This window comes from Ictidomys tridecemlineatus, chromosome 6 (assembly GCF_052094955.1).
Source record: "Ictidomys tridecemlineatus isolate mIctTri1 chromosome 6, mIctTri1.hap1, whole genome shotgun sequence".
NCBI lineage: Eukaryota > Metazoa > Chordata > Mammalia > Rodentia > Sciuridae > Ictidomys > Ictidomys tridecemlineatus.
This window is the reverse complement of record NC_135482.1, coordinates 140,260,954-140,276,546: the sequence shown is the minus strand read 5'-3', so window position 1 is coordinate 140,276,546 and position 15,593 is coordinate 140,260,954. Positions and strand designations below refer to the sequence as shown.

The 15,593-nt window shown below is 31.6% G+C and overlaps 1 protein-coding gene across 1 annotated transcript in view; it reads right to left on the bottom strand.

The window, feature by feature from the left end:
• The window catches only part of Klhl1 (kelch like family member 1), a 364,387-nt gene that overhangs the window by 11,881 nt on the left and 336,913 nt on the right, over positions 1 to 15,593 (bottom strand). The window contains exon 9 of the mRNA XM_005324822.4: positions 9,264 to 9,476. Coding sequence (XP_005324879.2) covers positions 9,264 to 9,476 — 213 coding nt within the window. The remainder of the gene's footprint in view (positions 1 to 9,263; positions 9,477 to 15,593) is intronic.

The window sequence follows — 15,593 nt, the reverse complement described above, 5'->3', positions numbered from 1 at the left end:
TCTTGTATAAGGTTCTTTAAATCATAAAATTCTTCAGATGTATTTCTTTTGCTCATAATTTAATTTGTAAATAATAATATAAACATCAAATATTTTATTTTTAGAGTCTGTAAAATATGTAGTATTGTTTGTTCATTTTCTCTTGATGTAAGTATTTCTTTCTCTTCTCTCTTTATTTCTTTTTATTCTAGAAAGGAGTTTATAAACTGTATTACATATATTTTCTGAAAAATGAAAGTTTATTTTTAATCCTTTCATATATTTATTTTCTATCTTACTAATAGATTTTTAATTCTTTTTCCACTTCAATTTTGTTGATTGTTATTTGCTCTAATTTTTATATATTCTTAAGATAAAACATAAAATGTTGGTTTTCAGCATTTGTTATTTGTTAAATGAAGGCACTTAACAAAATGTTCTACTCTAAGTATTTCTTTAACTACATTCAAAAAAGCTTGATATATCACATTTTTATTATCATTCAGTTCAAATCATTTTCTAATTTTGACCATGTGGTGTTTTAAATTGAATTCCTTAAATTCAAATGTTTAGCATTTTAAAAGTTATCTTTTAGCTATTTATTTATAATTTAATTTCACATTGGTCAGAGAATACACTCTCTGAAATTTCAAGTGTTGTGATTTTTTAAGGCTTACTTTATGACTCAGAAGTTGGTTCAATTTGATACAAAATTCCATGTATATATTAAAATATTGTTTATAAAGGAAATTATTGCAATACAACAATCTAGATCTCTTTTTAGAAAGTTATACACAATAAACTAAAATAAGGAGAAAAAAATTATCTCCATCCAAAGAAGGGAGGGGGAATAGGAATAGGAAAAACAGTGGAATGATTCTGACATAACTTTCCGGTAAACATACATGACACTGCAGTGAATCTCCACATCATGTACAACGACAAGACTGGGATCTTAATTAGAATAAGATGAACTCCATGTTTCTATAAATATGTCAAAATATACTCTACTACCATGTATGACTAAAAAAAACACAGAAATTTTTTTTTTCAAAATCAAGGCAAAATGATATCTGTACATTGGAGTGAAAAGAGGTAAAGAAATATATGTGTACCAGAATATAGTTGATGAGAAAGTAAAAATATATTTGGATGAAACAAATCTTGTGTATTAAAATAAAATTTTATACAAATGTGCCAAAGTAAAAGAAGAAAAGGATAAAACAGTGGTGACTTACTTCACCTCAGTATTGTGGAGGATGAAATATATAAAAGTTTTACGTGTAAGTGCAATTGGTTGATTATAATTAAGAATATTATTTAAAAAATAATATTAATGTCTACCTAAAAACTGTTTTTACTTCTTTGAACTCTCTTAGGAGAGAGTTGTGTGATAAAACACACCCACACATGCACACTTGCACACACATGCGTACACACACATACACACATACATACACCCCCCCCCCACACACACACACACGTCAATCATTCTCCTAATAGCTTATTTAATGGAACTGGTCTTTGTACAACCAGAGATCTGCATGCTTGTTTGATTTGTTCTGCATTATGATCAGTAAACTGGTGGTCCGTGGGTGATCCTGAAAGGCAGTGTACTGACAAAGGGAGAGAGGATTGCTCCTCAAGCACATGTAAATTGATCTCACAAAAGGCTACTCAAAGTAGTCAGTCTGCACCACTATAGGCACTTTTTCAAGATACCTCTATCAGTCCTATGGGGCTTCTTCAAAGAGAATTTGAATGAATGTGCAACCAGCTCTGGTTTTTAGTGTTAACTCAGTAATGCACCATGTTGTATTTTCTTTCCTCTCTTCATTCAAATTTTGTTCCATCCATCTCTTGTTTCCTTGGATCTGTTAACATCTAGTATTAACATGTTAGGTGTTGACTTAAGTTCTATTTAGGGAACACTATCTAAGGGAAATTGAAATAGCAATTTAAATATAATTGTTAAAAATGATTTTAGGAACATTTAAGAACAGAGTACAGCCTATAAAACTTTGATTAGAATATCAGGAGAATTTTATTGGGTTTTACTTAATTTTTAAATGGTCATATTAAAAAATAATATTGTATAGAACAGCCATTTTGAAAGATGAATAATGTAAAGGTGCTTGACTCTTACTAATATTAGTTAAGAATAACAAAAATTGATTAATACAATATGTATTTTAATTTATTAAATTAAATATTTAATATATGATTTTAGTACAAACATTTATTTCAGTGAAATAAAATTTAACAGTTTGAAAATAAAAGGCTCTATAAGCAAACATATAATACATAATATCAAAAGAATATAGATTAGGCACTAGTAATGAGCATATAATAAAAAGAGTACAGAAAAAGAGCTTATATTAAATTTATTCTATAATATTGGATGAAATTAGTACTTTTCAGTTTATAATGATCTAATTAAAAGGAGAGTAAAATGGACATGAACATCGTGTATCATTTGCCAAGTGGTTTACTAGATAAAGAGTTAACTGAAAACAGCTAAAGCTATAAAATAAGGATAAAATATATATGCATGTATATCTGATATCAGGACAGGTAATTACTTTAAAACATAATGACAATTGGGTAAATCATTACTGTTCTGACACCTAATGAACTGTGCTTCTTAATGTAATGCCTTTGGGTGGTTTGTGATTCCCAGAACACAGTGATTTGAGTCAACTAATGGGACATAACAAATATAATCTAAAGGCTTAATTAGTCATTGTATAGGATCCACTTGGAGACATTTCCTGTTGGACGCCCTTGTCTTGGACTCATGTTACCGTACTGAAGAAATTCAAATCACAAGGAGAGTCCAGCAGAGAACTAAAGTTCTCTGGTAGATGGATAAGCAGATCTCTCCAACAATAGCTACCCTTAATTGTTAGTACTGAGAGAGAATTAAATGCAATATTGAATATTCCATCATTTAATTCCAGATAACTGCAGTGTCAGACTGAGGATGAAATCAATCAACACACAGAATCATGAAAGATAATAAATTTGATAGATAATAAATAAACCACTAATATTTGGGCATTGTTTGGTAGTCAGAAATATATAACCAGAGAAAAAACCTCATACATTTTTCTCTTAAAAGAAATGTACAACATCTACACTTAAGCAAATAATCTCAGGGAAATATTTGTTATTCTGAAAAACAAGTAGTTAATAACATCTTTATCTGAAGTATATTCACATAAATTTTAAAAGTAGTAAACCTCATCTTATTGTTTCATACCATACTTTTAAAGAAACAGACATTTTTGCAAATGTTAATATTTGCTAGAAAATGTATCTTAAAATACAAAAAGAAGAATAAAATGTAGACACCAGATTAGTTAAATAAATTTGGTTTTCATAATAACTGATGGCATTGCTTTCTTTTATGGATTTTCCACATCATCTACAACAAATATGCACTATTTATAAGTTAAGAAATTAAAAAGTTGGAAATGTTTTAAATATCAGGCTGCAAACATTCAAGATTGATTCTTAGTTTCAAATTCAGTCTCAATATATGTATTATTCTCTGATCAAAATATATTTCTTAACAGGAATCTCACACAGGGTATTGAGGGCATGTTCTCTGTTTGAATTCAACTACAGAAGTCTGTTAATTAGGGTCACAAGAGAGGTGAAATGGTTTTGAATTGACTGTCAACTTCCACTCTATGACAAAGTAGAAAGAGGTTAGCTCATGTTAAAAAAAATAATTCTACTCAATATTCATAATGTGTTTTAGACTCTCATGTGGATTGTGTGTTTAATGTTTATTTTGAATAAGCATATTTTTATGTTTTTATTAATATTCTCCCAATATTATTGATACTTCTTTTAAAAATATAAAGGGCACAAACAGACTGAGAAAGGAAGACAAAGAAACTAGGTTTCTACTTCCCTCTCAGTATTCACTGTTTATTTCTATACAAAAAATGTTTTTAAAAGTTAATTTGTTGTCACCTTTTCTAAGAAGATGAATGAAAAATTCTATTTTGACTTATGTCATGTTTTATTACATCTACTTTGCAAGGTTGAGAAGAGAGAAAATGAGTTGTTGACAGAACAGAGAGAAAACAAGGGCAAGCTAAGCAGCTCTTTGAGTCCTTTCAGATGCAATTCTGCAGTAGATGATTACAAATTATTTAAATTATTGCCAATCAATAGAAGATGGAGCATACCCAGGAGTTCTGAATACTGGTTAAAGCTCATTTTTTAAAATCAGCATCTCCTCATTCCAAACTAAGAAACAATATATTATTTACATAATTACTTTCTCTATTAATATGACAGAACCACCTGTGAATTCTAACTATGCATTTAAAATAACTTCTGCCAAAATAAAAATGAATTTTTCAGTTTGATAACAGGATTGATATCCTCCCATTTATAAAGGACGTGACATGTTTCCTTAATTCATGAACATCTGCCATTTCACAGGACTGTTCTTCTCCTTCAAAATATACAGATAAAAAAATATAATGCCAGAATTCTGGACCGAGCTTTCCAGCAGGCCATTCTGTCAGTGTCTCCAGCTGACCACTTCAAAAATGTCCCTTGCCTCATAAGTCATTCTGGAAAATATCTAATCATATCTAAATTATTAATAGCTGTGGTATCAGTTAACAATTATTGTATCCACTAATAAAGCTGAGCCCCTCAGTACTTAAATTTTCATAAAATCCCTATCTATTGTAAATACAAAAAAGAAATTTAAAACATAAGTAAAAATTAATTTAGGGATATATATATGTATATATAATAAAAGTAAAAATTTAAATTTAGGGATATATATATATATAAAACATAAGTAAAAATTAACGTGGTTCTTAAAAAAACTAAGAAAAATGTCAATCACCTGAGCAAATAGGTTGTCTCTCCTTTTTCACTTCTTCCTGTTCTACAAATGTTACAATTCTTGGACTTTGTGTAAACAAATAGGATGGGAATGAAGTAGGATGAAAAAAAGAAATGAAAGTATCCAAGATTCCTATTCTTACCTCATATATTAATGTTTATGGTAATTAAAAGTTCAATGTTGTAACAAATTGAATAATGTGTTTATTCCTGCTTGTATGACTGCACATATTGCCTTTACTCATTTCGTTTTATCAGAGATTAACAAAATAAAACTATTGAGGTACATCTTTTTTTTTTTTTAAAGAGAGAGTGAGAGAGAGAGAGAGAGAGAGAATTTTTAATATTTATTTTTTAGTTATCGGCAGACACAACATCTTTGTATGTGGTGCTGAGGATCGAACCCGGGCCGCACGCATGCCAGGTGAGCGCGCTACCGCTTGAGCCACATCCCCAGCCCTATTGAGGTACATCTTTACAGAAATATAATAAGTACTATTGTTTTAGATAAATTTTTCTGACTGGATTAGATTTTGATAGACCTTGAAAATTTTTGTCTATTTATGATAATATATAAAATACTTTTACAATTACTTGTTAACTGTGTTTGATTAACATATAAAGATATTTTTAATTAATATTTGAACCATTGCTTTGTTTTTCAGGCACCATCTACCCTGAAATTTTTTGTCTATTGAATAAATATCTTAAATATATAAGAATCATTGATATTCAGCCAAATATGATGAAAATAGACATTTACATGAAAATCTGGTAAAAATAATCAAGTAAGAACCTACTATATATTTGTTCTTCCAAACATCCATTTATCCTTCCATTCTTCCATTCATCCAATGCTCACTCTTATCATATATATTATACAGAGAGAAAGAGAAATATATACATATCACTCTTATCACTCTATATAACACATACATAGAGAGTTGATATATCATGATACATATAACTAGATGATTTAACATTTCTTTCTATATATCATCTTCTAATTCACTTATGTATCAGTATAATGACTTAGTTTCCCTGAAGATAATTTTTCTTAGGGAAAATTTGAGGTCATTTTTTTACTGTCATATTCAATAAATCTTGACTAAGTGCCTACTTTACCAGGGATTTTGCCAAAGTGCAGAAATACTTAGGAAGAAATGTAATCTTGTCATTACCAACATATGGAGCAAACTTTAGTGGAAAGACTGATGTAAGCATAATTTTAATTGATATCGATAATTAGGCCAAATCTGCATTATGAAAATATTCCTCTAGCAACTATGAGAAGAATAAATTGGAAGAAGCAAAAGTGGGTGTTAGAAAGTTTAGGGAGTTTCTATTACTTTTAAACTCTTCTCTTATCATCCTTCATTACTAGGATGCAGATCTGAGGGCAAAGTCATTTGGATCTACTAATAGCCAAAAGTGGTATTGATGCTTTTGCAGACATTTTCTGATCTATGGCCTAGATTCCAGTTTTGTTTGAAATATTATTAATTAATAGTATTGTTGTATAACATGTTAATATTATTAATTATTAATTATATAATTCGTCATTTAAATATAATAAAATATTTGCTAATATTAAATGTTAAAAAGTATTAAAATGTTATTAAATATCAAGCTCTGATTATTTGTTTCTCGTCTCTTAAAACACATTGTAAACTCTGTATGGCACATTGCAAAATATATACAATATAATAATTGCCTAAACAAATGTGTGAAAGTTCTTTGTCTAATGCAGCATATTTTATAGGCTAGAACTCACTGCGAATTTTGGAAACAAATTTTGTCAGCCAAGATGCTCTCATTAATGTGAGACTCAGTCACAAAATCAAATTTTGTTTGTTCCATAGACTATTCTAGACTCCCTGTTCTCACTCAGTCCCTGGTTTCCAACTTGCTCTGATCTGATATTCTTTGTGCTTATGAGAGGTGACTGTAAAAATTTTAAGTATTATATAACGGTGTTTAATACCATTATTATATAATATATTTGCATTTGCATAAGGAATTATGCAAATAGTATATTAAAATTTGACATACCTATCTACCTACCAATCAAATATAGCATTGTACACTAGTCATTATTTCCAGTATTCTGTTTTGCCTATGATTATATAGTAAAATATTTTTCACATTATATGTGCAAAATAGTTCTACAGAAACACATTATGTACTTTTTTATTGATGATTTACATGTGAAATCATCAATAAAAAAAACAGTTTACAAAACATGCAAGGATGCTATCACTTTGACAGGTAGTATGAATTAGGACAGAATCATGAGAACACTATGTGCTTCTGCATTACTTAAGCTGTGTGTACTCATTACACTCCTATAACTTAAAATAGCTATGCTTATTTAAATCTAATTTTGCATCATAAATGTATTCCTAGACTGAATTATTTATGCCTCTGTTCACAAACAACATTTCAATACATCATACAGTAAAGTTAGAGGGAATATTTGGATAAAATATCATTTCATTAGCAGCATTTGCATATGATATTCAAGGTAAAAGTAGAACCCTGCTCATATTCAGCTTCTCCTTCATTTTCCCAGGAATTCAGCAGAGGAAAATGTGAAGGACCTCTCAATTTACTTAGATTTATTAAAAAATGATTGCATTTTTATGTGTATAAAAATATAAATCTATTTATTTAGACCCTCACCATCAGCCTTACTATAACACCTATAGTTCCTAATTTCAGTAGATTAGAGAATATTTAATAGAAACATGGTAAGCCTAATGCCCTTCTCTATGTATATGTAACCATAAAAATGAAGTCCATTTCACAGAGCAGCAATACTGTTTAACATTATTTATGGATATCTATAGAGGGAACAGCATATATTTGAGTTGATACTGCTTAACAAAAGCTATTTCTTGCTAATGGACTGAACCTCAATAGAATAATGATATTGTTTCTAGCAAAACGTTATTGTATCTTTCTCCAACTAACTATACCACTTATAAGCATGAGTATAAATGATGTAGCTTCTTAATATCAAAAGAAAAGTTTCCCTGTGTTCAGTGGGAAACACATCTTGCTCTTCTCCCATGGGGAAGTTATGATACTGTCTTTCCACCCTCATGAAGTTGTCTGTGGCCATATGGCTGGTTTGTCACTAAAGTTGGAAGAAAGAGAATTGTATTACTTGCAAGTAGTATCTTTATTCATAGTATTAGTTTTTTTTTTTCCTTTCAGTGTAGGGACTGCTGTGCAAGTGCACTCTCCCTCTCTCTTTCTCTCTCTATGGGTGTTTATACACACATTCATGAGGGTGGGAAGACAGTATCACAGCAGTCCCTACACAGAGTGATAGCACCATAGACAAGTAGCATCATGCTGTTACACCATTGAGAGGTTTGAAGGTACAACAGGTTTATTTATTCCAGCTGATAACACCAGTATTCTATATTTTCATTTCCCTATAGATTAACATGCATCTTTCAATAACAGGAAATATCACCATGAGTCTTACTAAAAGATGTTAAAACCCTTACTGCCTAAAGTATAACAATTCTAAACAAGGCACAGCCCTGAAAGGGAACACTAAGCCTGAAGTTGAAGTACCTTCTCATTCTGGTCTATGTGTACCTGGTATTTTTTAGGAAGAGTTAAAAGAAGCTGGGCACAGTGGTTCACACCTGTAATCCCAGGGACTCAAAGTCCTGAGGCAGGAGGATCTCAAGTTTGAGATTTTATTAAAAATAAAGATAGTTCTAGTAACTCTTACATTTAAAAGGGTGTGTCTTAAAACAAAGAAGTCCATAATAGGTCTTGGAGAGTCTGAAGAGGTAGGTAGAAACAAACAAGACTGGATGAATAAAACAAACAAAAATATCTAATATTAAAATATCTAATATTTAAAAAATGTAGAGTATCGTGGCGCATGCTTGCAATCCTAGGGGCTCTGGAGGCTAAGGCAGGAGGATTTCAAATTCAAAGCCAGCCTCAGCTAAAACAAGGTACTAAGCAACTCAGCGAGACCCTGTCTGTAAATAAAATACAAAATAGGACTGGGGATGTGGTTCAGTGGTCAAGTGGTTCAATCCCCAATATCCCCTCTCCCCCCAAGAAAGGATGAACAAATATTCATGTCTGGTAAATAATACTGTTTCAGCCAACCTTTTAAAAACTCCTCAAGGAGAAATTTTAACATTATTTAAGGATCATGAGAAGAAAAATTCAGGGACTTAAGAAAAAAGGAAGCAAGGAAGAAAAAAAAGAAAACATGAAAATGAGAAAATGAAAGAATGTGTGTGTGTGAAAGGGGGTGGGGAGGAATTTAAGTTGTTTTTCCTAAAGTACAGTTTTCACAATCACTAGAATTAGCCATCAGTGTCATGAGCACCTTCACTTACACTTTAGCAATGCCCAAGGGGTCTTACCTTTCTACATAATCCAGGAGCCGGGAACAGTGGTTTGAAGCAGGAGCATCATGACCACCTACTGCATAAAGAAAACCGTCACATGTGGCCACTCCAACACCCCCTCTCCTCTTGCACATCGGAGCACACATGTTCCACTTATTTGTGTGAGGATCATAGTATTCCATTGAACTCAAACAGGAACTGCCATCACGACCCCCAACTGAATACAACCTAAAAACACAATTGGAAAAAACATGATTTAATATCACAGTCTGGGTGACAAATTCAGAAAAGAGAAATTTCTCTAAAAAACAAATTTCTTCAAATGTGAGCTTCAGGTATGTTAGAAGTACATTATTTCACGTGGAGATTTTGTTAAAGATTCTACAAATGAGTGCATCCATCCTCAGTACCTATACTATACTAATATGCTGTGTATTAGTTGAAATAAAAATAAATATAATATTTTTAATCTCTATGTTTTCTAGAATCTTAGAATGACTTAAATTATTTATGGCTGAGTTAATTAGTATTACTATATTAAACTTAATAAACACTGAGGACTAATTATTAAAATATAGAATAAGATATAAGAAAGAACCCTAATCAGAATGGATTTGGAAGTGCATAAATCATGTCTGATCCTTGTGTTCCATCCCCCAAATTTAAGAAACTAAATAAAAAGAATAATCCTAGCAAATATTGTCATAACCAACATTCTTAGCTGAACACAAGATTTCCAGGGGGAAAAAAGTATACAATGATGTTAGCCTGATTCAATATTACTGAAATTTACTATCTTCATTTTTGTTGTATTTATTTAAATAATGAGAAGTATGTCAGAAACCCAGGAAAATAAGCTGTACATCGTAACTGGCACTTACACCTTTAAAAATACTAATTTGGGTGTAAACAGTCATGAAGTTTCCATCCTGTGATGGAAGTTGGTATGGTGTTGCAGTTATGTACCCATTTCTTCCCTACATAGGAGCCACATACCATGCAAAGTTCTGTGAACATAACTATAAATAAAACAAGAAAAAAATCCCTGCTTTCAATGCTACTGATGTATTGGGGTGGGGGTAGTAGACATATAAAATAAACATTTATATACTATTGTGGAGGGGAGCTGAATGATATAGGCCTGAGAAGCAGAGTCAGGAATGCAATAGATGGGAGGAGGCATTGTTGTTGGAATGTAAAATAATCAAGGAAGATCTCACTTTCAAGGTGACATTTACAAGAAAACTTAAAAAAACGATAAGTGATTGGAGATGAATGCGAGGATATCTGGGGGGCAAAAGACCACAGGCTAACTAAACAATTAGTGCCAAGTTTCAGAAACAGAATAAAGGCAGTGGGGCTAGAGGAAAGAATGAGGCTGGAGTGGCATTTGGGGTGAGAAGTGGTAGTTTAGGGTGAATGGCAGCTTACACAGGCACAAGTAGATATTTCCCCTCAGTGAAATGGGAAGCCGCAGAGTAAAGGAAATGATATGATTGCTTATGTTTTGATGAAGCGGTATGTTGTAGAATTTTTCCTTATCTATCAGTATTTTGCCTAATTTGTAGTCTTTTTTTTTTTTTTTCGTACCAGGGATTGAATCCAAGGGCACTAATCATTGAGAAACACGCCCAGTCCATTTTAGCATTTTATTTGGAGACAGAGTCTTCCTGAGTTGCTTAGGGCCTCACTAAGTTGCTGAGGTTGACTTTGAACTCAAGATTCTCCTGCCTCAGCCTCCTGAGCCACTGGGATTATAGGTCTGTGCCACCATGCCATCCAGGCATGTAGTCTTAATTCTACATTTTTCAGTTTCAAAATAAATGCATTTGAAGAAAGTATTATTTAGTGTATAAAATCATTCAGATTATAGATTTATAAATTCATGCTCTGATATTACTTAATAATTTTAGAATATTATGTTTAAACTGATTTCAAATCCTGGAAACATTTTTTTAAAGCTGTTTGTATTTCTCATAATGCCTGCCATGATAAAATGTTTCTGATTGTCCAAGTGTTTCTTTTCTGAATGTAATACCTCTTTGCTTGATTACTCACAAGTTGTCTACTGGCTCTCAATCTTTCATTATGTTGAAGTTAACCAATAAGAGCATTTTAAAAGACAAGTCTTGGACAATTTAGCTTGCAAAATCACCCAGAAGCAAACTAATTATTCACTCAGAAGTTATCATCCTAAACATTTCATAAAATCTGGACCTCATTTATTTGTTTCATTTAAGATCTAAAGAAAATATACTGATCTTGAGATATTTCTTAAGGGTAACTAAGTATATTTTACATGAACTTAATTGTTATGTGATTGTCTTTCTGTAAGACTTCTGGAACAGTCTGTGGTAAATATTTTAGATATAAAAATGGTATCAATCAATTTTTGACACTGTTTTAAGCAAAGGTTCACTTCAACCTGCTCTATTTATTAACATATATTACATTAATTAATTCTTTAGTTATCTGAACCTAGCATTGCTGACAGATGATAGTAAAATAACTCCATGCTATAATATATCATAATATATCATACTTATTTTTATTTTCTGGAATTATCTTAAAATGGTAAATTACACTAAATATGTAACAAAATATGTATAAAAAATAATGATACCATATGACCCACTGAGACTAAATCATGAAGAAATATAAAGTCCGAACAGACCTATATATAAACTAGTATCAGTAAGATATATGTCCATTCAGACTTTGGAGATTGAAACAGTAATAAAAACCTTCCAACAAAGAAATATACAGGACTAGAGATGGTTTCACTGGTAAAACTCCCACACACTGGTAAAATCTCACACACTGTAAGAGTTAATGCCAATTCTGCCAAGACCTTCCAAAAACAAGGAGGAAACACTCTTAAATATTTTATGAGGCCAGAATTACCCTAGTGTCAACGCAGGTAAAGACAAGAAAGCTAGAGACCAATATTCTTGATGAACACAGGTTTAAAAATCCTCAACATAGTATCAGCAAACTAAATTCTACAGCACACTAGAAGACTTATATACCATGATCAAGTGGGATTTACTTCTGGGACTTAAAGAAGTTTCAGTATATAAAAGTTAATTAAAGTGACCCATATACCATATTAACAGAATAAGTCTAAAAGTCACATAATTGTCTCAAAACCAAAAAGAAAGTATTCTACAAAATTCAGCACACTTTCACAATAAAAAACTCTCAATAAACTAGGAATAGAAATAAAGCACTTAATAAAAATTAGGATATTATGCATTAAACCAAATTTATTCAATGAAAAATCTACTTATTACGCAGGTGGAATCAGTGAGTTAATAAACATCCCACATTCTTTTCTCCAAGAATATAAGAATTACAAGATAATTAATTAAACATACTGCTTACCTTATAGAAATAGTATAGCATATTTTTAGCTATAACATATGTATTAGCATATGTTTTATATGTAAACAAAATATTTCTGCAAAGTTCCATAGGTTATCTTATCATTGACTTATTTGTTTTAATTACACATATTATGAATCCTCCCTAATAATATCCATTAATACAGGGTTTATACACTCAAGAAATTCATGTGATGCCTCAATAAAAATGAAATGATATTTGACAGTTCTTTTCATAAACTAATACTGATATAGAATAGCTATTATGTTGCAAATTACTTAATAAAGCCTAAACTACATTATTGATGGTTTTTTTTCATTTGATATACAAGGTATCCTTTTCATGTTATTCAATGTATGATATGTCATACATATAAAGAAGCAATTATCATAATTTCAATAACATAAAATATCAAACCTAAGGACATTTAATTAACAGTAGAAAATACATTGGACTTTTCTGCACAAAAGTACTTGAAAAGGAAATTAGAAATTACAATGCATATAAAACAATAACAATGTCCTTAATGATGGCTGTTTCCCAAGTCATCATTAAAACCATGAGATGTATTCCCACATTTGAAAAAAAATGTATCCTGTACTTTATGAATATATGGAATCAATTGACATCATCTACTTTCCACTTCTTGTAATCCAAACTAAGAATAAATGACTAACAACTAGAATGTAACCAGGTGTAGTGGCACATGCCTATAATCCTGTCAACTCAGTAGGCTGAGACAGGAGGATCCCAAGTTTGAGAGCAGTCTCAGCAATTTAGTGAGATTCTGTCTCAAAATATGAATAAAATTTTAAATTTAAATTTAAATAATGTCCTGGATATTTGACTCAGTAGTAGAGCACTCTGAGTTCAATCCCTACTACAAACAAACAAACAGACCAAAACGAGAACTATAATGTAAAACTAAACAATATTATTCTAATTAACTCTTAACATTTTAAAAACAACCATAGCATAGAAATAATATACTCTTAGCAGTTAGGATGAATTCTCCAATATGTACACTGACTGTCATAAAAAATGATCTAAGGTTATCATCCCTCACTCACTATGTATTTCCTCAGAGTTTAGACTGATTCCCTGCTTTCTTTCACTAAGACAACAAATTAGATGTTGAGAGTCTGAAGAGCCAAGAAGAGTCTAATGCTGCGAGTAAATACTCTGACAGCATAGGAAGTGGCATCTGACAGTTTCATAGCAAGAGAGGAAAGGTGACATTTCAAGTTAGAGTTGAAAGATGAGTAACAATTTGTAACATAAAGAAAAAAGGAGGAAGCATTACGTACAGGGAAAGCTTATGTGTAAAGACAAGAGTCATGAAAGGTCATAGCCGGTTATATATAAAGATTGGCAGATATATCATTCTTATGGAAGAGGTGATAGTGAAGGACAGGAAGAGATGCAGCTGGTAAGATGAATAGATTAGACTGAGAATAAAAGGAGTTTTATGTTAAGTTATGGAGTTGTGATTTCATTCTTAGGCAATGAGAAAAGGACAGAAATACAACATTTTTAGGGGTCATTAGGTTCCTAGTTCAGCTTGTTACAAATATTGACCAGCATATACTTTGAATGCTAAGAACTGGCAGGAGATTCAAAAATATCCTTAAGTAAACTTTTTTAGAACTCTCCTGAAAATAGAAAAGAGTTGAATTTTCCCTACTATTTTTCATAACTGTTTGGTCAGCACCTATAAGTTATGTTTTACAGTTTTAATCAGTTTTACACAGTGTTTAGACACCAAGTTTCAGTGCCTTGATACCTACTTATCCAAGATAATACTACTCTGGTATATATAATACTATTCTAGTATGAACTATACAGCAGTTCTAGGAAATACATCTTATATTCAGTAAGCTGTGTCCAAATCTGTATTAAAGTGGCTTTGTGCTGGGGAATGGTGGTACTTATCTGTAATCCCAGTGACTTAGAGGCTAAAATAGGAGGATCACAAGTTCAAGGCCAGCCTCAGTAACTTAGAGAAACCCTAAGCATCTTAATGAATCCCTGTCTCAACATAAATAAATAAATTAACAAATAAATAAATAAAAAGAAAGAAAGAAGAAAAAGTGCTGAGCTATAGTTCAGAAGTAAATTATCCCTAGGGTAAATCCCCAGTACTCTCCCCCAAAACAACAACAACAATAATAAAAACACCAACAACCACGGAATATAATTTTGCAGATGTTAAGGCCCAGGATACTTTTCACTTTTTCTTTTTTTGGGTACCAGGGATTGAACTCAGGGCACCCATCCACTGAGCCAATCCTATTTTGTATTTTATTTGATGACAGGGTCTCACTGAGTTGCTTAGCATCTCGCTTTCAAAGCCTCCTGCCTCAGCCTACCAAGCTTCTGGGATTACAGGCATATGCCATTGCACCCAGCTTCACTTTCAATTACATAATCTCTAGAATATGACTCTATCAATAATGTGATGATTCTGAGATTTTAACCCCACAAGTTACACAAGCTAGGAAGTTACACAGGCTAGGAAGTTATAGTTTCAGCTGCTGGAAGAAGGCATAGTCTCCTGTTCCCAGAGAAATGCCTTCATCACTTACAGTACAATAGGCAACATGAGTTTCATGTTCATGTTACTTTCCCTTGACCCCAAAGGCCCTCCAGGGTGATTCACAGAGATTGAGGCAAACACTGCACATATAATGAGTCTATTTCACTTTTGAGAAATCTCAAATTTAGGAAGGGCTATTTTTTAAAGAGAGTTGCCAGCAAATCTACTTGAACTTTATCCTGAAGGGAGATATTATTTTTATTCAAGAAACAAAGCTGCTCTCTGCTGTAAAGGAAGACATTATTTCCCCATTTTTTATTGATGTTAGACATACAAATATCCTTGGAAATATGGTGTAAATAAAAATTGTCAAAATTTCTTGCTTGGAAAATATGCAGTAATGTTAAAACTCCATGGAGATTTGT